Here is a 26,219-nt window from a genome sequence, read left to right on the forward strand (position 1 = left end):
CTGGCCAGTGGGCTTGGAGAGGGTCGTGTGACCCAGCACTGGGGCTTCCTTCCAGTGCTGATGCTTTGATAAGCAGGAGAATTGGATGCCCCTGAAGTCAAGGTTGTGATGTGATTCCATGAGCAGGGCAGTGAGCTGGATGCTTTGCTACAGCCGTTGTGTGCAGTGCTGTTGAGTACCAGGAGCCAGAGGGCCAGCTGCTCCCCTACCCAGACAGCAGCTCCAAGCCCATATCCTGCTGGCTCAGGACCTACCCTAACTCTTCCACCTCAAAGGTCTTATGTCCTCATCAGGCTCTGGCCAGTTCACAGAGGTGCTGGTCCAAGGAGCATGGCCCAAGGAGATGCCCACGTCACAGCCAGAGCTGCAGGCCCAGCCTTGGTTTTGCCTAGTCACATGGCAGGAGGCAAGGCTGGCAAAGTCTTCCAACCAGCCAAGCTTGTCTTGGACACTTTGAGTTGACACCTTCTCTCTTCCTTTCATGTCCCCTCATTCTTCGTAGTTTATAATGTGCCACCTACCCTCTCTGCCCCCAGCACAACCATGCTAGAATGTTCTTTCCTCTTCAAGTTGACTTCGTGATAACAGAGCAGGCCAATCTTTGAGCTAAAGGCATCCGGCTCTTAGGCTCAGAGCTCGATGACTTTACAAAGAATGAAAATGCTTGAGAGAAATGTTCCTGGGGCGCTGGATGGCCCTGGTACTCTGATCGCATACCAGACAGACATTGCTTCCTTTCTCTAATCCCAGGAGGTATTCACCTATGTTGTCTTGTCATGGGGACTTAGGTAAAACACATTCCCAGCCAGGAGGGAGCCTCCTCCTTCTTCAGCTCTTTATTTGCAAAGACAAAAGGTCACGGCATTCCCCCAGAAAGCAGGGATCTTGTGATCCTGGTCTTCAACTCCTGCAGCTTAGTGAGAGATACTGGGTGATCAGGGAAGGGGGACAGGGGGTGGGCCAGAGTAGAAGTAGGGCGCCCCCACCACAGCAGTTCTGATGGTATTTATGCATGTGCACATGTATGAAAGTATACTTGATGTAGGTCAAGTTCAGGGTCTGTTTCTGATACTTGGTGGCAAATAACAGAAAACTTAAAATGTCTTAAACAAGATCAGTATTTGTTATTTCATATAGCGATTGTTTCAGACTTGGGCTGGATCCTGGGTTGCTTAATTTCGGGCACCAACTGCATCATCCAGGATCTGGGTCTCATCCCTAGCTCTGCCTTGTTATCCACTGCCTATTCTCTGAGGCCCCTCCCCAGCTGTCCATCAGGTGCTTGTAAAACACAGCCACACCCAGTGGAAGTACACAAGACTTCCTGGCTTGGGTCATGTGATTCTTTTTAAAAGTAAGGAAATCCTTCCTAGAACACACCTGGAACATTTCCCCTATTTCACTGGACAGTTGCGGGTCACATGCCCACCCCAAAATCAACCACTGACAAAAGAAATGGAAGCATCTTGATTGACATGTGCCAATCAGTAGACCCAAGGCAAGGGTTCGGAGAAGAAGGCATCTGGAGCAAAAGTAGGGGAAAGCAGATCCCCAGGGAAGCGGCCAGGACTGCACTGCTTCCCCCTCACTACTTCAAGGTCCCCCAAGGGGAAGGCAAACTCGGTCTCTTTCTGCCTAGATTGGGCTCTAGGAATCCAAGACTAAAGTCCCTCCACTCTTCCCCATAGAATGCACTTGACAGCTCCACACCCAGGGTTGTGGGACAGACAAAGGGATGGGAAAATGGAAGAAGAAACTTGTCAAGTAGTGCCCTATTAGCAATAAGAAGTTCTGCTTACTGTTCTCTCACCTTTTGTTCGAGGAATCCCATGCCTGCTCCCCTACCTACATCGGTTGAAAACCTGCTCCCTGTAGTGAGAATTTCTGGACTAGCCCATTTCCAATAGTGGGTGACAGTACACAGACACCTGCACTGGTTTCCAGCTTGGGGAAGGAGCCCAGAGCTTGGACAGCCCTCTTCCCTCACCACCTCCTGACCCTCTCCACCCTGCCTCTGCTTCAACACCCCTTCCAGCCATCAGCCCCTCTTGTCTAAGAGCCCACCCCTTTCCAGTCCCTGGGTCCAAATCCTGCCCCTACAGACAGCCATGACCAGAGCTGGCCATTCCCAGCAGTGATCAAAGCCAGGGGAGCGCTGCCCCTTGAACCCCTTGGAAATTGGGAAAGTTGCTTTCTGCTGGACAGGGTGGGAATGGTTTCCCATGGCCTGTGAGTAATAGGAAAGAGCAAAACCTGAGGTGGGTACAGGGGTGCAGCCTGGGAATGGCGTTGGCCACAGACTTGCTGAACTGTGACTCAGCAAGTGCTCTCCCGTGGGGCTTCACAATGCGTGGAGCCAAGTGTGCAGGGTGATACTATTTCTAACCTCCTGGAAGTAAGATTATCCTTACACCTGGTTGCTCAGGGCTGGCCAACGCAACTGGGATTACTCAGAAACAGATGTTGGTGGTTGATGGGGCGGACTTGTTTATGTGTTTCCTTCCAGGGTGTCAGGCTCAAGATCAAATGCATTCATGAGGTTTAAGACAACCGCCAAGGATGGCCTGTTGATGTGGAGGGGAGACAGCCCCATGAGACCCAACAGTGACTTCATTGCCCTGGGCCTTCGGGATGGAGCCCTGGTGTTCAGGTAACCGCCCCTCCGGCCTGCGTGCAGCCGTGTCCTCTCGTCTTCCTCAGATGGAACAGAGCACGCCAAATACAGTGCTCCAAACATGAGCCAAAAACACAGGCCGTTGGAATTGGCTGTAGCCTGAAGCTCTGGGCTTACTTGAGCCTCTGGCCCTTTCCAGAATCCATCCACTAATCTAGAGCAAAAGTCTGCAAATGGGCCAAACCTGCCCCCCCCCCGCCCCCGGTTTTGTAAATAAGGTTGTATTGGAATACTACGGTATCCATGTAATGTCAAGGACTGTGACCTTGCTACAAAAGCACATTTGAGTAACTTTTGGTAAGAATTGTATGGCAAAGCCTAAAACATTTGCAGTCTGGCCCATTTCAGAGCAAATCTGTGACCCTGTCCTAGTGTGTTCCTTCTGTATGCTCCCCACTCTCCGGCTGGGATGAAACAGAAGAGGATGCCAGGCCGGTGCTGTGGCGTAGTGGGCTAAGCCTCCGCCTGCCGTGCCGGTATCCCATGTGGGTGTACCCCATGTTTGTGTCCCGGCTGCTCCACTTCCAATCCAGCTCTCTGCTATGGCCTGGGAAAGCAGTAGAAGATGGCCCAAGTCCTTGGGCTTCTGCACCTACATAGGAAACCTGGAAGAAGCTCCTGGTTCTTGGCTTTGGATCAGCGCAGCTCCACCCATTGCAGCCATTTGGGCAGTAAACCAGCAAATGGAAGACTTCTCTTTCTGTAACTCTACCTCTCAAATAAATAAATAAAATCATAGGAAAAAAATAAAAAATAGAGGGTGCTGATCCCGCCGAGTTCGGAAGGAGTCTTTAGCTCATCCTCAGCTCAGGGTGCTGAAGATCTGAACTCTGGGAACCTTGGCTTTAAACTTGTGGCCTCCAAATAGCAGCTGCAGCATGCCACACCCGGCAGCCTGTTACATGGATTCTCAGGCTTCATCCCGACCTGCTAAGCCAGAAACTCTCTGGGCCTGGGCCCGGCAATGTGTGCTGTGAGCGTTTGTTTTTCCTTTCTCTGTCTGAAGATTGATTTATTCATTTGAAAGACAGCCGCAGAGAGGGGAAGAGAGAGCAAGAGAGCCAGAAAACGAGTGCTCTTCCATCCGCTGCTTCACTCCCCAAATGGCTGCAATGGCCGGGCTGGACCAAGCTGGAACCAGGAGTCAGGAGCTCCATCCAGGTCTTCCAGGTGGATGGCAGGGGCCCAGGCACTTGGGCCATCGTCTGCTTCCTTCCCAGGTGCAGTATCAGGGAGCTGGATTGGAAGCACAGCAGCCAGGACATGAACTCATGTTCTGAGACGAGAGACTGGCATCGCAGGTGCAGCTTAAACCAGTGCTGGCCCCGGGACCACTTCTTCAGGAGATTCTCTGGCCTGCTAAGGTTTAAGCACCCCTGCTCCATCTCCAAATCACAGGCCCCACGTCAAAGCGCAGAGGGAGAGAAATCTCCCATCTGGTGGGACACTTCTCACCCAGCAGTTCACTTCCCATCTTCTCCAAATGCCTGCAGTGGCCAAAGCTGGACCAGACCAAAGTCAGCACCCCAGAAGTCAGTCTGGCTCTCCAGCATGGGTGGCAGAAGCCAACTATTTGAGCCATCACCTGCTGCCTCCCAAGGTGTGCATTAGCAGGAAACTGGCATGGAGAGCAGACCCGGGACCTGAACCCCAGCACTCTGCTGTGGGACATGAGTGTCCGAAGTGACGTCTTAATTCACTGCGCCAAACTCCTGTAATCCCCGCTGTGGTGTCTAGCGCGAGGGTTCACGAAATGCTGTGAGGTTAGTGAGAATGGGAACAGACAAGGGAGAGCTAGCTGAACGACAGAGGAGGTGAGCATTTTAATCTGGGGCTGTGTGAGTCGCGTGCGGGAATGACTGACAGCCAGAGGAGGTTGACATAAATCTGTTCAAAGTGAGGAAAAGGCATTATGAGAGGAACTGTCACTTGTCCAACATCACGCTAGCCCCTAAGTAAGCAGAGCGTACTAAGTGCTTCGCTCCCATGATACTGGGGACTTTGGGGACATAGGTGTGGCCGTAGGCTGGAGGCTGGCAGGTACACAGCAGCTTCTCACCCTGTCTGCTCCCTTGCCCTGGGGATCCCACCCGGCATTGGCTCAGAGGTCAGACACGGAGCTCCCCACACTGAGTTTCAGCCTGGCTGCCTCCAAGCCTTTTTCTTGTGGTTTTCCTGTGGTTAACCTCGTCGAGGCCTCAAGTACTTGACTGTGCCCAGAAAAGGGAACTGAAACAGTAGCTCAGCCTTGGGTGGGATGGCCCAACTTCCCCCCAAAATTGCCAGCGGAGGCCTATCCACCACCCACTCCAGCCCGAGAGGAAACCTGGAGAAGGTCAGGACTGTCCCCAGCCCTGGGAGGAGGGCTCTCTGCCCTCACCCAGGCTCTTAGTACCCTTCTCCCAGTCCCCTCTCTGTCGTGGGTGCATTTCTGGCTTCTGACAATTGGCTCTGTTTGCCCTCTGATCATGGAGTCTTCTGGTTGTGCTATGTGTGAGATGCACTGCTGGATGAGGCCCAGGTGCAGAAGTCTGCCTGGGCCTGGAGCCGCATGCTTGCTGCTCCACCAAATGCCCTTCCCTCTGGGCGGTGATCTGCCCCGTCTGTGCCCCCAGCACAGACCTGTGCAATATTGCCATGGGCTGGGCACCGAGAGGAATGGTGGTGTAGGCCAAGACTGTGTACATGTCAGCAGACAGCAAATTGCCCAGGGGCCTGTTCCAAATCCTGCTGTGTTCCCTGAGATGCTGAGGGAGTAGGGCCAGGTGGGCCCCAGGATCTGACAGGAAACAAGTACCCCAGGTGATTCCAGGAACTGTGTCTTAGAAATCAGGGCCCCACATGGCTTTGAAGTCACACATGCAGGATTGCCATGGCTGTGTGATCCCATGCAAGTGACCTGACTTCTCTGAGCCTCTGTTCCTTTTTGTCTGTCAAAGTTCAGGGTGAGCTGTGAGTGAATTTGAGTTCAGGGTGTGACTGAGCTAGTTATTAGTGATGATGACCCTAGGAATTATTGTCCTGGCTGTGTGTATGCTGGGCTCTCAAAGCCCCTACCTGGGAGAGGTGACAGGTGAGGGTGTTAGCACAATATAACTGCTTCATAAATTTTGGCTTATAAAATTATTATTATTTTCTACCTATTTGAAAGGCAGAGAGAAAGAGAGAGAGCAAGAGAGGGGGAAGGAGAGAGATCCCACCTTTCTCACTAGTATACTGCCTGCAACAGCTGGAACTGGGCCAGCTTGAATCCGGGAGTGGGTTGCTCCCTTCACATCTCCCGTGCAGATGGCACAAACCCAACTACTTGAGCCATCACCTGCTGCCTCCCTGGGTGTGAACTGGTGGGGAGTTGGACTCAGCAGCCAGGGCTGGGAATTGAACCCAGGCACTCTGATAACGGATGCAGGCATTTGAACTGCGAGGCTCCCCAGCAGCTGCTGTTTGGAAGGAGACGCGGGCTCTGCTCCTCCAGGAGCTTTCATCACTGGATCTCAGAGAGTCGGTCGTCCTGTGAAGAAGATAAATTAGCCTTGAGGTTGTTGGTGCATGATCTGGGCCCAGAGCAAACGCCAAAGGAATCCCGAGATAAGAAAATACGCTCTCGACTTTCTGGACTCTCCCTCACCTAAATGCTGGTCCTTTTATGATTTCGTTCTCAAAGCCCTTCTGCTAGGGAACACAGAAACGCAATGGAACTCTTAAAAGGATAACAAATTTATTCGTAGTTTTGGTGCCAGATTGAGTAGGAAAAAGGAAATCGAAATACTTTACTCAAATGAGTATGATTTTATGGTTATAAGTGGGACATAACACCTGCCAGCAGGTTTATCTGGCCACCTTCCACCCCAAACTTGAACTTCCTAATATTTTCATGCAGCAGAGAGAGGCACGAGCTCTGACAACAGTAAAGGGTGTTAAGGAGACGTGACTAACACAGGCCCCTCAGGGAGGTGGCCAGAGTCACAGGACATTGGTAGAGAAACCAGGTGTGCGTTCACTCATTTTTGCATTTTGTATTGAGGTGTTAGCTGTGTGTAGTGCACACATGTTCAACGTATGGTTTAATAGTAAAATGGGTAAGCCTTGCATCACTGCCACCCAGAACAAGATCCAGCACCTTGTCACCGCCCAGAGAGGCTCCCCCTCCCCCCTTCTAGTGAAGGAAACCACGATTGTTGGGCATTTGCTGTGGCAGAACGCAGGGAGCTGATCTTGGGTGAGTTATCAGCCTTCCCCGGGAAAGCAGGAGTGCGTTGGGCAGGTCTGACATCAGAGAGAGTGGGAGGGTGGCGTCAGGCCCTGCAGAAACCAGCTGAGCTGCCCCCTCCACAGGGAGGGCTGGCTCCTGTCTGCGGCGGTCACTCTGGCTTCCCTGCACCCTGAGCACCAATAGGAAGAAAGCCTACGCTTGGTCCAGCCGGGATCTAATCCAACCGAAAAGGTCTCCTCTCCCAGCACCGTTCTGGTCCGGCCTCCCTGCCATCAGTCCCAGGTCACCTGGACCCTGAGATCTTGGTGTTCCTGGCTGCTTTGGTTACATATTGACAGCCTGTGGGTGCGTTCTCACTTGGCTGCCCTTCCAGGAATGAGGCCTCACCTGCTGACCTCTCCTGCTGGCTCCTCAGGTGCGCTGTCACCCTGGTGACATCCGAGCTGCCTGTGGCTGAGGAGGGAGGGATCTCTGCTCGGCTCCTCCTACGTGCGTCTGCTTTCTATGGGTTATCCTCACATTCCCTGCCATCCTTCGGGTACTATGACAGCTGAGGATATTCAGCTCAGAGACAGGAAGCAGATCTCCCCAGGTCACAGAGCTAGTAAGCTGGCAAGCCTGGAGACCCAGGCGTCACTCCTCCATCACCCCAAGCTGCCTCGCAGGAAAGCCGAGGAGAGCAATTCAGCCAAGTTTCTGCCAACCAGCTCCTCGCCTGGCTCCATGGTCATTCATTGCTTCAAACATTTGGCCGCCACATAATGAAATCTGAGAATTCCACCTCCAGGCTGCTTTCTACAAGGAGACACTTGATGTGGGAAAATTCGCTAGAAAACAGTGGCTCTTTCAGGGTCGGGGTGGCAGCTTTGTCCCATGGTTTGCCCAGTCATCCCGAGTTCTATTCTTGGTTAAATGTCAGTGGGCTGTGTCTTTGAGCCTCCATGAACAAGGGAATGACCTACAGTGTTTTCTCTGGGCAAGGCCAGGCACTTTCTCTTCTTGCTCTTTTCTTAGAATGAGTGCTCAGTAGCGGATCCAGGCTTCCCTCCACATTCTTGTTCCTTGGGCAGTGAGATAAGGGAGAGTTCTCCTTTCAGCTGATGAGGATAGAGTTGTCCTGAGTGGAACACGCCGCCCTTCACAAGCCTACGTACATGGGCTTTATCTTATTATCCAGGGAAAGTCTAGGCAGTTGGCCTAATGCCCGCCCTCCAGTAGTCACTCCCTGAATATTTGTTGAATTGAATCGAATTAGAATAATCAAATGGACAGTGGATTAAGAGGGCTAGTTCTCTGGTAAACAACATGTCCATGCTTCTGATACCCTTAGGGCATCTGAGAATCTGGGAACCAAGATAGAAACTAGGAAGCTGGTGGGCAGAACCTGACAGCAGAGTGAATGGGGAATGGGACAGATAGAACACCAAGTTCAAGTTGGACATGTTAGCCTTGTGATTTTTGGCAAATTCCCTTAATCTCTTTGGGGTTCAGCCTACTCTGTAATGTTCTGTCTTGGGGAAAAAAAGCCTGTATTAGTTTCTAAGGCTGCAGATAATAAATTTCCACCAACTGGATGGCTTACAACAACAGCTCACTCTCCCACAGTTCTGGAAGCTAGAAATCCAAATGCAGTGTGTTGCCAGGGCTGGTTCCCCCTGGAAAATCTACTCTATGACTCTGTTAGGTCTGCTGGTCGCTGGCAATCCTTGGTCTTCCTTGGCTTGTAGGTGCATCATTCAAATCCCCATCTCCGTCTTCACAGAGCCTTCTGCCCTAAGTATCTGTCTCTGTCCAAATCTCATCTTCTTGTAAGGAGACCATTCATACTGGGTTTATGGTTATCCTGATCCAGTAAGACTTTGTCTTAATTAATTGCATCTGCAAATACCATGTTTCTGAATAAATTCACATTCTGAGGTTCAGGGTGGCCATGCCTTTGGTGTGGGGGGGTAGCCACTATGCAACCAAGTGCAGTATAGGACACGTGATAAAGCCCTTCCTGCCCCGGGACTGTGGTGCTGATGTTTCCATACGTGACGCTTCAGAGAAGAGTTGGCCTTGTTGACACCATGCTGAGTGAAGTAAGCCAGGCACTAAAAGACAAAGCATGTGTGGTTCCACTTATATGAGGAGTCTACAATCATCAGATCCGTGGGACAAACATAGAAGGGTGGTCATCAGAGGAGAGGGCAGACTCAGGAGCTGCTCTTTAATCTGAACAGAAGTTTCCTTCTGCAAGTTGAAAAGAATTCTGGAAATTGCGCTACAACGTGAATGCATGTGGTTAACAACACTGAGCTTTACCCTTAGAGGTGGTTAAGACGGTAAGTGTTAATGTGTGCTTTGCCACAATTAAGATTTGTAGAAGTATTTTAATCATGGGCTAAGCTGCAAGTCAAGCACCGTTTGTGTCACTGTTTTGTGTGAAGGCAGCTGCAGTTCAGAATTCCAAAGAACTCCCGGCAAGGAGAGTGGGTGTGTGCCTGTGCTTCGATGTTTTATTCTGTCCTCTGCCTTGTTTTGTCCCAATGCCTTCAGCTACAATCTGGGCAGTGGTGTGGCATCCATCATGGTGAATGGCTCCTTCAACGATGGTCGGTGGCACCGAGTCAAAGCTGTTAGGTGAGTGGGAGAGGGGGGAGGGGGAGGGCAGGGCTGGAGCTGAGCAGGGGTGGGATGTGGTGCCTGGTGCCCTTCTCGTTCCACCTGCGGCCCCCACCTCGCCCAGCACCTTAGCACTCCTGGGCCAGAGCATTCAAGGCTTTGACTCCCAACTTCCACCTGTGCCCTCCTTCCACTGAGGCTGTCAGGCTGAGACCCTGTACCCCACTCCTTCACCGCTCAGTGGCCTGCTGATGGACACGCTGGAGGGGAGTCTCTCAACCTAGTGAGAAGGGGTTTCAGGGCATGGACTTTGAACGATGCTCTGCATCTCATTGTACAGGCCATTACATTCTCCCCATGCCTTTTTTTTTCGATCTTAGAAGGCGTACGTGGTTCACCCAGCCCCAGTTGCTACCTTGCCCCCTCACAGAAGTAACCCTGACTTCTGATTAACTTTGGGTGAATCACTGCCTTGCTCTTCTTTATAGTTTCACGACCTAGATCCATATTCATAACAGTTTATTTTCCGAAAGCGTGTGGCAAGCCAAGTCACAGAAACAGCGACACCACGTGTTAGCTGCAGGTCCCAGGGGAGGATAAGCTACACAGAGTCTCTGGGGTTCCCTGAGAAGTTATCATAACCCTTTCTGGGGGACTCAGTGGCTGAGGTTGTGAGCAAGGCCTGGGAAGCACGGGGCTTTGCACTGCCAGCTCCTTCCTTGCTCCTGCAGGCTGTGGTGGGAGCAGCTGTGTGGGGCGCCCTGCTCTGGCTGCTGTGCCTGTCTTTGGTATCATAAAGGAAGTATGAGGGCACAGAGGCAGATGTGTGTTTATCTGCTCTCCAGAGGCCTAGAAAGCCCTTGAGACAGAGAAAAAGAGATTTCCATGAAGCCCCAACTGTAGCTTGTTGAGAAGAGAGATGTTTTTCCCATCGTAAATATTTATAGGCCTTTATCTCAAAACATGCTCTGGAATACAAGTCAAAATGCACAAAGACCAACCTAACTCCCAAATGCTCTAAACTGGTGGCTGCTGAGTTCCTCATTTCTCGTACCCATCCTTAAAAGGGTGCACACAGAAACACCAAGGGGGAGTAGCAGATGCCTGCATTCTTGGCTCCAACCACCCTTGATCCCCACAATCCCCACTTTGGTAACATCAAGGCGCACAACGCTCTCAGTTTCCTTGAGCAGAGCTGGTTGGTAGAACACTTACACGTTGTGGAAGGATTTTGAAATCTTGACCATTGTTGTGGTTGGATTATGTACATCAAGATACATGCTGTGGAGAAACCACGCACTTCCTAGACATCTAAGGAATGCGACGTTGAGTGACTTTCCCGAAGCTATACCATTGTTTGTGGGCAGAGCCTAGATCAAAGGTCTTTCTATGACACCCCGTGATGCAGCCCACACACAACCAGCATTTCTGCTCTTTGGAAGGGAGAAGGCAGTGGAATGCTGCACCAGAAAAACTTCCGATGTGACAGCATCCAGCATGGCCCCACGCAGAGGGCTCAGCAGAGGAGGCTCTTCCTGTTGGCATCATCGATGCTTCTGCTTAGGTTACAGTGAGAGCTGAACAGCAGGGGCTGAGCCCAGGAGCTCCGTGGGTGGGAGGACTCAAGCAGATATTATGAATTGTGAGATGGGCCTTGAAGGAACTACAATAAATCTGCATGGGAATTGGGTCAAGGCCATGGGTACCAACATGACAGGAAGAGTTGAGTGGATACCTTAGTTCTCTGCAGCAGGCTCCATGGTCAGGGATAGAGAAAACAGTGAAGAAGAGACACCCCCACCCACCCACCCAAGAGGAGCCCTGCTTTGTGCACTGTCTTGTTCTGGGGAATTCTGGCCTCACAAGCATTAATCCTATCAGGAAAGAGAAAACGAATTTTCCTTTATTTAGCATTGCCAGGTGCCAGGTACTGTACACACTTTATCTCAGTAGTATGCACAGCCACTTGGGTTTGGTAAGCTTCATTTTATGGGTGGAGACGGTGATGCAGTGATGATAACAGTTGCAACATCCTTCTTCTCCTGTCTTTACGGTGCACGAGAGCTATCAGGGACTGTGCCCTGTACTTGGCAGGAGTGGCATCCGATTGCCACAGTAGCCTTGGATGATGGGCATAGTATTTCCCATTGCTTTTGAGGTCTGTGGGTCCTGTAGAAACTTGTAAGGCAATCTCATTCCTCCACTAGAATAATCCTCTATGCACCAACATTGCTTTCTTGGCTCCTCATTGTACTTGACATCTCAGCAGGCCTCACCACGCTGCTGCTACTCCACCCATTGGTTTCACTTTCAAGTTCATCCCTGGCTCCTTCTCACCTCAGGTTCTGTTCTAAAGTCCTTAACAGTGCCCTGTGCCATCTGCTTCTGACGTCATCTTTCACCTCTCCATTCCCCTACCCCATTGTTCTCTGCGCTCGGTCTGTACTAATTCCTGTCTTTTTCCATTGTCATGGGATTGCATCAGGCTCCGCCCATGTGATTCCATAGCACCCTTGTGTTCTGCAGAGCATTGACAACTATGTCATCATTCACAATTTGAATTTTCACCATCCTGGGAAAACTATAAACTCCCAAGGGCCAGGAATTTGTTTTGCATTTTGCATTTTGTTCAGTTCCACTTAGCACAGCGCCAAACACATAGTAGGTGCTTTAATGCATCTTTATTAAAACAAGTGCACAATGGGATGGGTGCCAAAAAAGGCAGTGTTGAACATAGCATTCCACAGTAGAACAAATATAAGAATTAAACTATAAAAAATGTTTTTTGTGTGTTTATCTGATGTGTGTGTGTGTGTGTGTGTGTGTGTGTGTGTAGGGACGGACAATCAGGAAAGATAACTGTGGATGACTACGGAGCCAGGACAGGGAAATCACCGGGCATGATGAGACAGCTCAACATCAATGGAGCGCTATATGTGGGTAAGTGACCTTTGGCCAAATCTAAATTAGGCCAGTGCTTTTCCTTGTTAGTCATCCATTTGTCTTGCTGGGCTGTGCACTTCACTGGGTCAGTCAAATACCTGGAAATCAGGAAGCTGTCCAGATGCTCAACTCTTCCATTCGCTGAACTTCTGACTCATAGCTGAAGGGCAGAAAGGCACTCACTCAAGTGCTTTGGACCAATTCGCCAGGAAAGCCATGCTTTTCTTGTTTATAGAACAGGAACCTACTCCAAATAGCTCCGTGAATTCTCTCTGAGGAAGGAGGAGCTGCCTCTCTGGCCCCTCTCAGAATAGACTGCGTAGTATTTCTGTGAGCGCCTTGTAACCCACGAGGGCAGACACGTAAACACGAGAAGACGGCTTCTTCCACAGGAGGCTTCTGAACAGTGCAGCTGAAAGCATCCCACGTCGGTGGGTTTCTTGTGGTTTGAGATGACATCAGCGCTCCTGACAGACTGTGTTTTGGTGACATGACACCAGAATTCAAAATTTACTAGATGCTAGACGCGGTCAGTGGGGCTAGAAATCACGCGTGAGGTGTGCCTTTACAGGCTTTGGTTTTGTGTCAGACTGACCCAAGTCAATCGATTTCTTCAAGGAGAACTGAGACACAGAGAGATGGGAGGTGCTTCACAGGTCAAGGGGCCCCCAACCCTCCCTCTTCCCAGCAGCCAGGAGATATCCTGGTCAGTGGGCGTTCAAAGGCCTCCGAGAGAGAGAGAGAGAGAGTCCGGTGCTGACATCTGACCCTTGGCTCACCCTCCCTCCCTCTTGCTTCCTGGCAGGTGGAATGAAGGAAATCGCTCTGCACACCAGCAGGCAGTACATGAGAGGCCTCGTGGGCTGCATCTCTCACTTCACCCTGTCTACGGATTACCACGTTTCCCTCGTGGAAGATGCTGTGGATGGGAAAAACATCAACACTTGCGGAGCCAAGTAACACCAGCTGGCCTTGCCCAAGGGACAGAGCCTCTAACCTGAGAGCCCTGGGGCCCCTGAGCCCCAGCCTGATGCTGGACATAGAGGCCCGGGGACCAGGTGTGTTTGCTCTCATCAAGGGGAGAGCACACCCTGATGAGAAACAGAACCAGCACGGCAGTCCCTGGGTGGCCTTTCCTGCCGACATTCTGTGGGCCAAACCCAAAGGAATGCTCTAGGTCGAGAGCATCAGACTTTGCCCATTGAATGTGTAGTGGCTGCCAGAGTTCATACATCAGTGCAAATTCCAGAGCCTGTCTGGTGTAGCTCACTGACTATGCTGTGATTCATAGTGCAAAGAGAGAGACGGGGGGACAGAAACCCACGGGGCAGTATTGAAACACTTCTCTCTTGCCCTGACTAATGACATTCTTACTGACAGCAGAATGACTGTGTGACCTTGAACTTCACATTTCCCTTCTTGGTCCATGGAGTATTCATTTTAGCCACTTCCCCTCCTCACTGGCTGGTTCCATACACTCTGACTATTCGACAAAAATAAAGATTGGGGGGAGACAAACCTGGAATTGTAATCGTAATGTGGCCCTCTTTCCCAAAGTTTCCTCTCAATGCAAAATCCCCACTTTTTATAATGCAGTTCTAAGAAAAGGGGCCCCATGATTTTGTAGCTGTACTTTTGTATGTGTATATTTTTATAGCTGCAGACTACCATACAGTATACTTTTGGAAGTTTGAGCGGACCATCCTGAATTCTTGCATACTTTCCTAAAAACTTTCTCCCAAGGGAGACTCACTTAGGCCATGTGTGATGTCAGTGGAGTGGGACCAATGACTTGGGTGGGCAACTCGGGGGGCTGAACCATTCTCCTCCAGGAAATGTTGATGGCACAAGGAGATGGAAATGAAGTTTCCAAAATAAGCAGATTAAAACAAACATGTGTTACCGAGGCAGGCCACTGTCATTTTTGGTTTAAGACAGGGGGGGTATCTAAACAAATGACTAAAAGGCATAAAGAAAGCTAGAACTTCATTGTTGGTTCATTCATCTATGGAGGTGTCACACAGGTTTTGCAGAGGACATAGAAGATGGTCAATGTCCCCAAGGATGAGCAGGAGGTGGAGGATACCCTCAGGGTGCTCGGAGTGTCGTGGGGTTGGGGAGCTGGAGAAACAGAGCTGCCTCCTACGTATTCACACCCCTGATCCCAGAGACAGCTGTTCCCCTGGCAAATCCCCGCCGCAGGTCTTGCTAAGGGAAAGGTGAGCTGAACACCACCCGGTGAGGACAGAAATGGAGCCAACAGACGCCGGCATCTGTGTGATTGGTCCCAGCCATGACTCCACTCTTGTCTGTGTGGCAATCATTCAGCCACGATGTGTGAGCTGTGTGCAAAGCACAGTTTTAGGCACTTGAAGAATTCTAAAAGGTGAGTATGTTTGCCTTATGCCTTCTGTCTTTGGGAAGCTTTGTTAGCCAGGTTCCTTCCTACCTGAGGAATAACGGTGATCGTAGTGGCAACAAGAATAATAATCCTCCTGTCCAACCCATGTCACCTAGTGAGTGTAATCTGGAGAGAAATGGCTCTTGCCATCTCCCGGCCACCCTCGCCTCAACACCTGTTCCCTGGAGACGGCTGGGGCCAGTGCTTCCCAAGCTGTAATAGCCTTGCTTTTATAGTGCATTATGAATGGATTGCCTCCAGACAAAGAAGTCATTGTGATTTTAGCAAAATATTCAGCTGAGTTGAAGCCAGGAGAGTTGTCTTTCAGAGGAGTTGTTCCATGCAAGTGTTATCCAGAGGCAAGTGCAGTGACCCAGGGATGGGGGCCTGGGAGCGTGTGTTGAAGCTGGAGAGGATTTAGACCACTTTCCCCCTGGGGGGGAAGCAGATGGGGCTGAGGGGGGAGAGACAGGTCATGGATGAGGGCTCTCCTTGGTGGGAGGGTAGCAGAATAGGAAGATGCAAGAGGAGATGATGGCATGGCAGGCTCGGGGTAAGAGGACCGAGTGAGACACAGAATACTCCAAGCTTGGAACAAGGCTCTCTGGTCCTCTTGGTAGATGAGAATTAGGAGATGTGGAACAAGTTTATAGCAGAGCTGGTGGTGGGTATGCAAACCTGATAGGCAGAACTGGGAGGCGCTCAGCTCGGACTTGAGGATGTGCCAGTTTTCTCTCTAGGTGTATCTGTTGCTTATTGCCACAGCGGCTCTGCCTGACAACCAGCACGCTTCATGGTGTATGGCAGAAGTTGATTGCCATGTGCCCCGAGTGGTCAGCTTTGCAGCTCTGCCCACCTTGGCTGGGCTCCACAAGGCGGTTCTTCTGGTCTCAGCTGGATTTGCCCATGTGTGTAGGTGTTGCTAATTTAGGATGGTGTTGGGTGTCATGGAGGTGATTTGGGTCTGCTCCATGTGTTTCCCCATCCTCCTCAGACTATGGTCCAGCCCAAGCTTGTCCTTCTCATGATGATAGCCAGCGGGCAAGAGCACTGAATTTCTGGCCCAGATTTGGAAATGTCACCCGGCACTTAATCCTTATCAGACTAGTCCCAATCTATAGATTCAAGAGATAAAGGACAAGACTCCGTAGCACTTAGGGACTCTTCCCTTTGGCATGGGAGCTTCCAAGTCACCTGGCAAGGGGCATGCACACAGGGAGGTCTGAAAAAGCGGGCCGATCGTGCCATCAGTCCATCACAGCAAATCATGGATTGATGAAAGAAGTGGTGAGACATGGCTGGGGTGGGGGCTGCGATGTTCTCAGGGAATGGCCAGGCCATGTCCAGGGGAAGCAGCGTTTGCCCCTCCCCAGCCCCACCAGCTGGGCCCATTTCTGCTTGTCCAACCTGTCCCCCATCGCCCGACACTTGGCTGTTGTGCTGAGGCCGAGGGCGGGATCTGCAGAGAGGCATGCAGGCGAAGGCGGCCGGGCTCTTGGCTGGAGACAGAGGCTTGGGGAGTCGCCAGGGAGCTGGGAGGTAGCTGCAGTCCCCTTCCTGTGCAGGAAGGATACAGTGAGGCATGGGTTCCTGAAAAGCCTTTGTCCCACAGTCGGGACCGGAGAGAATTCCTCAGAACTCCCCGTCCTCCGTCCCAAGCCAGGCTGACTGCGGGAGCGCTGAGGGGTCGTCAAGTGCTTGCTTTTCCTATTAACGCAGATTTTCACAACTCCCGCGGCGGGGATTCTCGAAGACAAGCTCTGTGGGGTCTTGGCCTCCGCCCTTGCCTGGAAGCTGCCCCGGCCTGCCTGGCCCGCTTGCAGTGGTGGGCCCTGTCCCACCTCCATATTGACCTTGCGTTTCCCAGCACAGGCCTGCTCCAAGCCCACGGGCTGCGGCTTCCCCTGCCCTGCCTGCCCTTTCCTTCCCTCCCCACCCCCTCCTCGCTTCTCCCCCCTGTGAGGGAGGAAGGATCTAGGAAATGTGCCCAGAGCTGGCGGGACCAGTGCTTTCCACTTGGAGGAAGCGCCGCATTTTTCGCCTTTAACCCAGAAAAAAACATGGTTCACAGAAAGCTTGTTTTTAGCACTGCCGCGTTCCCAAAGGAAGAGGAGTAGGGAGTGGGAGTACAAAGATGATACTGGAGGACAGGGTGCTGGACAAAGCAGGCACTGCTTCCCAGGCTCTCGCCTGCCTCTTCCAGCCCTGCCCGGCCCAGGGAGGCAGAGTAGCTGCCCTTGGAAATAGACGTCCTGGCTGGGCACGCCCCAGAAGCCCAGACCCTTAGCAGAGAAAAGGGTAAGATGAATTTGTCTACAGCAGGAGAGAAGTTCTCCAGGGCTTCCTCCCGCAAGGAGCCCTGGGGGAGACGGCTGACGGTGTAGAATCAAAGTCAGTCCAAGAGAAGGGGTGTGTGTTTTGTCCACTCCCATACTCCTTTCTCACCATGGAGAACGTGGGGCGTTCACCGGCACCACTACTGTGTGTGCATAACTGAGCGGGTGCCGAACAAAGGAGGGAAATACCGGTGCCCCCGTCTCAGCTCCTGGGAGGCCGGGAAGCAGTAGCACGTTGGAAGGCATGCATGCTGGTGGCTCTTGGTAGCATTGCGAAGTTCCAGTTTGCAGGTGGCTGCACATGCAGGCCAGCAAATCGCGGAATCCAGTTCTACAGGGGAACTGGCTTCTGCTCTAGGCCAGAAGAGTCGATGCACCTTGACCTCATGTCCACAGAATGGTGACATATTTGATTTTTGTGACAGCCCTTCTAGGAGGGTCAGGGCAGATGGGCATGGCCTGTGTGTCTTGGCAAGACAGAAGCTGGCCAGAAAGGCGGAGGGACTTGCCCAGGGTCCCAGCATGAGGGAGCAGCCACAGTGCTGCACTGGAGCACTGGTCTAGCCGTGACCTTGGCCTTCCACTGAGGGCAGCCTTCCAAGGGCACAGGGATTACTGAGCAGAGTTCTGGGGCTTCCCTGGCTTTGCTGTCCTGAGTGATGTGATCATATGGGGAGGGGGGTGCGGGGGGGGTGGGTCTTGGGCAAAGGGTAGTCTTCAGGGCTCTGTTGGTCAGTCTCCTGCCGTAGGTGTGTTCAGGAAGCCTTGTGCCAAAGCTGCTATCTTGCAAGAACGCTGGCTTGAGCAGATCTGAATGCAGCCACCAGAGCTGTCCCATCGGAGTGGGATTCAGGCTTTTCCACAGAGAAGGAAGCCTGGGTTGAATTATTTTCCCTTCTCTCCTTTGCCTGGCATCTCCACAAATAACCTCCCTCCCTCCCTCAGGGGAGTTGTTGCAAACTATTTCTGTGCAGCAGTGGGCTCCCCTGGGCCGCCGAGCCCTGGCCATGCCAGGAGTTGGAGATGCAGGCACAGCAGGGAAAGCCTCGCCCTGCCTCCCCTCCTCGCCCTGCCGGCCTTTGCAAAGCCTTCTCGGTCTGAGAAAGTGCCTGGCAGCCCAGAGCACGTGCCCTTTCCTGGAAGGACGTGAGAGGGGCCTTGTGGCTCAGCACTTAGGGAGGAGATCTCGGTTTTTCTATTCATCTATCTTATTTCTGTTTTACTCAAGATCCACACAGCGTACAAAGGCCCGGAAATGTCCCAGCATGTGTCGGGGCCCCCGCTGCTGTCCCTGGGGGGCTACCACTAAGCCAGGGCCCAGGCTACGGCCATGGCCGCCTTGCACAGCCTGAGACTAAGGGGCCGCAGCTCTGACTTGGCTACGAAAGGACCCGGGTTGGAATGCCTCTGAGGAGGAAGGCCAGGGAGGCTCAAGGAATTTGCCATTTATACTCATTTAATAACAAAAGTCAGAGGCACCGGGCCAGGGGATTAGCTGAGGAAAGCCCTGGTAGGAAACCAGCTAAAAGAAAGCAGAGGCCGGGAAAATGGGCTGTCAGACCGCGAAGGCGAAGGCAGAGGGGAGCAGGGGTGGGCGGCATCGCACGGCCCCTGCGAGGTGACCTCCTGCCCTTGGGAGAGGCTGGGAGTGGGATGAGGCCCCGTCACAATAGTGGAACCCGGAAACGGTGCCCGCTGGCCGTCCCGGCCACAGGCCAGAAACAAGAGAAGCCTGGGCCATCGTGCACCGCAGGCCCTCGCCTGCGCCGGGGAGGAAAGATGCTGTGCCTGGAAGTGGAGGCCTTGCTCGCTGCAGTGCACCTGCGTCCAGCCCGGAGGCCTGGAGCCCCTTGGGAGGCTGTGGGACTGGAGGGTGGGGCAGTGATGTGATGCGCTGGGGCCAGCACCCTAGCCCTGCCCTCCTCATGCCCTCGCCCACACGTCTCATTTCATGAAGGTTCACTGAGGGCTTGCTGTTCACAGGCAGCCCCTGCACGAGAACGCTGAGGCTGCACACGATAGCGAAGACTTGGTTCTTGGACGGGTGCTGTTGGGCCTGGGCTGAGGGCTCCCTGGCCTCGCGCTCCTTCAGAGCCAGGTGGAGCCTGTCTTCGGGAAGGGCCGAGTCTCCTATAACGGTTTGCCTGATTCAGGCAGGCCCACCTGGATCGTCTCCCTTTTGAATTTTGTAAAAGATTTATTCATGGGGCCAGTGCTGTGGCTTGGCAGATAAAGCTGCCTGTTTCAGTGCCAGCATCCCCTATGGGCACTGATTCATGTCCCAGCTGCTCCACTTCCAATCCAGCTCTCTGCTATGGCCTGGAAAAGCAGCGGAAGATGGCCCAAGTCCTTGGGTCCCTGCACCCACGTGGGAGACTGGGAAGAAGCTCCTGGCTTTGCAGCCCTTAAGGCTGTTTGGGGAGTGAACTAGTAGATGGAAGATTTCTTTCTCTCTTTCTCTGCTTCTGCCTCACTGTAACTCTACCTTTCAAATAAATAAATCTTTTAAAAATTTTTTAAAAAGATTTATTTTTTGAAAGATTTATTTTTATTTTACTTTGAAAGATGTATTTTTGAAAGATTTTTTAAAAAAGATTTATTTGAAAGGGAGAATGAGAGGGAGAATATGAATTCCAGCCATTGATTAACTCCCCAAATTGGTGCAATACCTGGGGCTGAGCCAGGCTAAAAACAGGAGCCTAGAGCTCCATCAGGGTCTCCTACATGAGTGGCAGAGGTCCAGGTATTTGGGGCAGCCTCTGTTACCTTCCCAGGTGCATTAGCAAGGAGCGGCACCAGAAATGGAGCAGCTGGGTCTTGAACTGGTGCTCCAATAGGGGCACCGCAGGTGGTGGCTTAGCTGTCTGCACCACAGCACTGGCCACATCTCCCATTTTATTAACTACAAGGCAACTGATTAGGAACCTAATTACGGGAGGGGCGGCCCATCACATTCACAGCTTGGGACAAGAACCCTTCACTCCAGGAGGCAATAATCGGGGGTCCTCTTAGAATCCCACCTACCACGACCCTTACTCCTCTAACATCTAATCTCTCCCACCTGCAGTGATACTTAGTGGAAAAACAGGTTCACTCTTACAACGTGGCTGTCCCATGCTTTCTCAGGTAAGGAAGGTGCCAGTCTGTGACTTCCTAAACAAGGCATCAAAGACTCCCAGGAAAAAGGAAGTTCTATTCCTAGAGCATGAACGAGGTTAAATTGCCCATACGCAGTTCTGAAAAACGCTGCTCTCCTGGGGTCCAAGGGCCTTTTAGCAACGGCTGAGGGTGCAGGATGGAGCACAGGTTCTGGGCTGAGGCCCTGGGGACTGAGGAAATTGATTCAGGCAACAGTTCCCTCCCAGTCTGAGCCCTGAGCTGCCCCTGCTGCCAGCTCCCACAGGCCAGCTGCCACGCGAGATACAGGGGCACACAGCTCTGCGCTGGGCCAGATCTTCATGAAGTCACTTCACCATAGAAAAGTCAGCTTTCAGCATGAAACTCAGGAGTTATTCCCTAGTTCTGACCAAAGCTATGCCCCAAAGTTATGTTTGACTTCCCAAGTCATGTATTATTTAAGGAAAAATGGGAGCAATATAAAAAAAATCAAGAAAACAGAATTCAAAGTTTCATCTGCACATTGGAATTTTATGTATCCACAAAACACTAGTGCTGCCACCTGTGATGTCGGCATCCCATATGAGAACTGGTTCAAGTCCCGGCTGCTCCACTTCGGGGCCAGCTCCCTGCTCAAGCGCCTGGGGAAGCAGCGGAAGATGACCCCAGTGCTTGGGCTCCTGCCATGCACGTGGTGATGGAGTCCTGGCCAGGTAGACAGGGAGCAAGCCGCCCCTCCTCAGTAGCTGGAGATAAGAAAAAGCAAGCACGCAGCGCCTGTGAGTGCTGCCGGTGTCAGGTGTTGGTCCTTGTAGTCAAGGCTTTTCTGCGCTGCGGTGACTGATCTGGAGAATGAGAATTCTGTACATCTTAGGGGGAAAGGTTCATGTTTCCTGTTGGGACACGATTGGAACTACCATCCAGCCAACCAATGAAAACCGTCCCTTTTCTGTACCAACCCGAAGAACGTCCTGTTTTACAGCCTATAAAACCTCAGCCCCCCTCAGCCTTCAAGATGGCCGCCTCCTTAGAGCCACCTCAGTGCTGCTGGGAGTTTTTTTCTTCCCACTTTGGCTTTTTTCAGGGGTCCCTCTTAGGGCTGTCGGGTTGTGTTGTGTTTTGTTTTGTTTTGTTTTGTTTTGTTTCTTCCCTTCCTTCACGTTTGTTTTCTGAAGTAAACCATTCCTGCTTTGCACACCCTTCCTGTCGGGGCTCCTCATGAGACACAAACCCAGCAGAGAAAGGACCGTATGGACCGCGGCCCTCGTCAGAAGGGGGAAGAAAGATGGCTGGCCTTTGCTGCTTTTCTTCAGAGAGATTCTTGTTGTCACGGTCCACTGTGGATCCTGGGACTCGGGGAGCCGGCTAAGAGTGAGAAAACACACGGCTGCTCCCGAAGCCAGAGGGCAGCCTCCATTGGTCCTCCCTCGCCATCGGGCTGGGGGAGTGCTGGTCCTGTTCTGCCTCAGTTTCCTTTCCTGGGAATGTCTGTGCCCTCGCTCGTTCTCAGATGCCAGGAAGGGAAGAGGGGAGTGCGCCAGGTGGCCAGACTCGTTTGTTTCCTGGAGAGAGGGACCTTGATCCACTATCCATTTTTAATTTGGTAGATTTTTATTCCCTGCTATTTACATTTTGTTGATGACTTTTCTCTTTAGCTTTATGATAATGGGATCATTTGGTTTTTCCATTACTTGTGCCCTAAAGTAGTTAGTGTTACCTGCCTCTTTTATTTTTTGATTGAGTGATGACAATGACTGTGATTGGATCTGGCCAACAGCTGTGGTTAAAATACTCCGGCTAAATGGCTTATTCCTACCTTGACTTTGACCAAGTGGCTGAACCTCTGGAGTTCTTTAGACTGAAAGCTCCGAGTCCTTGGACCTTCTGTCTCTGAAAAGATAAGGCTCTCAATTGGGAAAGATAACAGCCCTTTAGTTTAGGGTAAACACATGGCTGGATTATAAAGGGGCCTGTGTGATGGAAGGTCCGATAGTTGGTGCTCCGGGGTTAGTGGGATGGGGGTCTGGAGCAGACGCATTCCTCTGGCTTCCCATTGGACAGCTTGCCCTGCGTGTGGTGTTGGTTGCATGATGGCGTGGGGAGTGCAATGTGTACTGTGTCCCTGGTGACCTTCGGTGACTGGGGCCTGTCAGCGCTGGGACAGGGAGCTGGATGCCCTCTCACACGAATCTCCCATCCATGCTCACATCCTCTCCCACCTACTATGTCCTGGCACCAAGGGTTAAAACCCAGGTTTTGGGGATGCAGGTGTGGGTTAGTTGCCATCAGCATCAACATAGGGGTCTGTGCAGTCTGTGCCTGAGGAGTATTCCACCTTACGGTGGGGCATTCTCATCAGGGATTGGGCACTGCCTGGCCGACGTGAGATACCGACACAAGCTGGGTGGAGAACAAAGAGTGGTAAGCACCGGAGATTCCGGCAGTGGTGGGAGACGCTGATGAAGTTCCAGGCTCCTGGATTGGGCCTGGTCCAGATCTGGCCGTTGCAGTCATCTAGGGAGTGAATCTGCAGCTCTCTCTCTCTCTCTGCAACTCTGACTTTCAAATAAATACATTTCTAAAGATTTAATTATTTATTTGAAAGGCAGAAATATAGAGAGGTGAGGCAGAACAGAGGTCTTCCATCCTCTGGTTCACTCCCCAGATGGCCACAATGACTGGGACTGTGCCGACCCAAAGCCAGGCGCTTCTTCAGGGTCTCTCATGTGGATTCAGGGGCTCAAGGACTTGGGTTGTCTTCTGCTTTCCCAGGCACATTAGCCAGGAGCTGGATCAGAAGTGGAGCAGCTGGGACTTGAACCGGCACCCATATGGGATGCTGGCACCGCAGGCATTGGTATTACTTGCTATACCACAGTGCCGGCCCCATAAATGAATCTATGAAAGAATAATTCCATGGAAATGCTTCATTGCTTGAAAATATTTTCAAAGTATGTTTAAGAATCAAGTTCTCAAATAGAATGTATACTGTCACTCTGTGTCTATACATACATATATATGTGCACACACACAAATCTTTTCACATAGGGAAATATCTGGAAAATTTTGTTTTTAGCTCTTATTTAATAAATACAAATTTCATAGGTACAGCTTTAGGAATATAGCAGTTCTCCCCCCACATACCCACCCTCCCATTCACACTCCTGTCCCACCTCCTACTCCTGTCTCATCCCATTCTTCATTAAGATTCATTTTCAATTATCTTTATATACAGAAGACCAACTCTAAGTAAAGATTTTCAACAGTTTGTACCCACACAGACACACAAAGTATAAAGTATTGTTTGAAGGAAAGTTTGACCATTAATTCTCATAGTACAACTCATTAATGACAGGGGTACTACATGCGGAGTAAGTGCACAGTGACTCCTGTTGTTGATTTAACAATTGACATTCTTATTTATGATGTCAGTGATCACCTGAGGCTTTTATCACGAACTTCCAAGGCTATGGAAGCCTCTTGAGTCCACAAACTCTGTCAGTATTTAGACAGGGCCATAAGCAAAGTGGAAGTTCTCTCCTCCCTTCAGTGAAAGGTACCTCCTTCTTTGATGGCCTCTTCTTTCCACTGGGATCTCACTCAGAATTCCTTCATGTAGATCATTTTTTGCCACAGTTCTTGGCTTTCCATGCCTGAAATGTTGTCATGGGATTGTCAGCCGGATCTGAATGCCTTAAGGGCTGATTCTGAGGTCAGAGTGCTGTTTAGGGCCTTTGTCATTCTGTGAGTCTGTTGTGTGGCCTGCTTCCCATGTTGGATCATGCTCTCCTTTTTAATTCTATTTATTATTATTAGCAGACACTTGTTCTTATTTATGTGATCCATTTGACACTTATTCTTATCTATATGATCAATTATACACTTAAAATGATCACTTCATACCACCTAGCATAATGGGATTTGGAATCTCATGGCAGGTTTTTAGCTTTACCCTTAGGGATAAGTCCAGGAGAATATGTGCCAAATTGTACATCTCCTCCCTCTGTTATTCCCACTCTTATTTTTTACTGGGATTTGTTTTCAATTGGATTTAAACACCTATGAATAATTATCTGTTAAGTAAAGAGTTCAACCAATGGCATTAATTAGAAAAAGAAAATAGTAAAAAAATAAAATAATAAACTGTTCCTTGACAGTCAAGACAAGAGTTGATCAAGTCGTTGCTTCTCATAGTGTCAGTTCCACTTCCTCAGGTTTTCTTTTAGGTGCTCTGATAGTTGTCACAGATCAGGGAGCACATATGATATTTGTCCCTTTGGGACTGGCTTATTTCACTAAGTATGATGTTTTCCAGGTTCATCTGTTTTGTTGCAAATGACTGGATGTCGTGGGTTTTGTTTTGTTTTGTTTTACTGCTGTGTAGTATTCCTTAGAGTACATATCCCATAATTTCTTTACTCAGTCTTCTGTTGACTTGCATTTAGGTTGACTCCATTTCTTGGCTATTGTGAATTGAGCTGCAATAAACATGGAGGTGCAGATAGCGCTTTTACAGGCTGATTTCATTTCGCTTGGGTAAATTCTAAGGAGTGGGATGGCTGGTTTGTATGGTAGGACTATATTCAGATTTCCAAACTTTCTTCCCATCCTAGTATTAACCAAGCCCTACCCTGCTTAGCTTCCAAGATCAGATGAGATCGGGCGTGTTCAGAGTGGTATGGCCATAGATCAAACTGTCTTCCATGGTGGCTTTACCAGTTTGCATTCCCACCAACAGTGGATTAGGCTACCTTTTTCCTCACATCCTCACCAGTATTTGTTGTTCATTGATTTCTATATGTAAGCCATTCTAACAAGGGTGAGGTGAAACCTCATTGTGGTCTTGATTTCCATTTCCTTGATGGCTAGTGATCCTGAGCATTATTTCATGTGTCTGCTGGACATTTGGATTTCTTCTTTTAAAAAAGTCTGTTTAAATCTTTGGCCCATCTCTTAACTGGGTTGTTTTGTTGTGGAGTTTCTTGATCTATTTGCAGATTCTGGCTAATAATCCTTTATCAGTTGCATAGTTTGCAAATAATTTCTCCCATTCTGTCAGTTGCCTCTTCACTTTTCTGTTTCTTTTGCAGTACAGAAACTTCTCAATTTGATGTAATCCCATTTGTTAATTATGGCTTTGGCTGCCTGTGCCTCTGGGATCTTTTCCAAGAAGTCTTTGCCTGTGCCAATGCCTTGCAGGGTTTCTCCAATGTTCTCTCTCTCTCTCTTTTTTTTTTTTTTTTTTTGACAGGCAGAGTGGATAGTGAGAGAGACAGAGAGAAAGGTCTTCCTTTTGCCATTGGTTCACCCTCCAATGGCCACCACAGCTGGCACACTGTGGCCAGCGCACCACACCAATCTGAAGGCAGGAGCCAGGTGCTTCTCCTGGTCTCCCATGGGGTGCAGGGCCCAAGGACTTGGGCCATCCTCCACTGCCTTCCTGGGCCACAGCAGAGAGCTGGCCTGGAAGAGGGGCAACCGGGAAAGAATCCGGCACCCCAACCAGGACTAGAACCCAGTGTGCCGGCACTGCTAGGTGGAGGATTAGCCTATTGAGCCGCGGCGCTGGCTTCCAATGTTCTCTAATATTTTGATGGTGTCGGGTTGCAGATTTAGGTCTTTAATCCATGTTGAGTGGATTTTTTTTATAAGGTATAAGATAGGCATCTTCCTTCATACATCTGCATGTGGGAACCTAGTTTTTCCAGCAGCATTTGTTGAATAGACTGTCCTTGCTCCAGGTATTGGTTTTAGCTTCTTGATCAAATATAAGTTGGTTGTAGATGTTTGATTTCTGGTATTTCTATTCTGTTCCATTGGTCTATCCATCTGTTTTTGTACCAGTACCTGGCTATTTTTATTATACCTGCCGTATAGTATGTCTTGAAATCTGCTATTGTGATGCCCCTGGCTTTGTTTCTGTTGTATAAG

The 26,219-nt window shown here is 50.6% G+C and overlaps 1 protein-coding gene across 4 annotated transcripts in view; it reads left to right on the forward strand.

Moving 5' to 3' along the window:
- EGFLAM (EGF like, fibronectin type III and laminin G domains) overlaps positions 1 to 14,340 on the forward strand; it is a 192,452-nt gene extending 178,112 nt beyond the window's left edge. For all 4 annotated transcript variants that reach the window (XM_051853511.2, XM_070056648.1, XM_051853512.2 and 1 more), the window contains 4 exons: positions 2,507 to 2,650; positions 9,426 to 9,509; positions 12,328 to 12,431; positions 13,240 to 14,340. In XM_051853511.2, the coding sequence (XP_051709471.2) occupies positions 2,507 to 2,650; positions 9,426 to 9,509; positions 12,328 to 12,431; positions 13,240 to 13,394 (487 nt within the window). In that variant the 3' untranslated portion in view covers positions 13,395 to 14,340. The remainder of the gene's footprint in view (positions 1 to 2,506; positions 2,651 to 9,425; positions 9,510 to 12,327; positions 12,432 to 13,239) is intronic.
- The last annotated feature ends 11,879 nt before the right edge of the window (positions 14,341 to 26,219 follow it).

The sequence above is a fragment of the Oryctolagus cuniculus genome, chromosome 14 (assembly GCF_964237555.1).
Source record: "Oryctolagus cuniculus chromosome 14, mOryCun1.1, whole genome shotgun sequence".
Taxonomy (NCBI): domain Eukaryota; kingdom Metazoa; phylum Chordata; class Mammalia; order Lagomorpha; family Leporidae; genus Oryctolagus; species Oryctolagus cuniculus.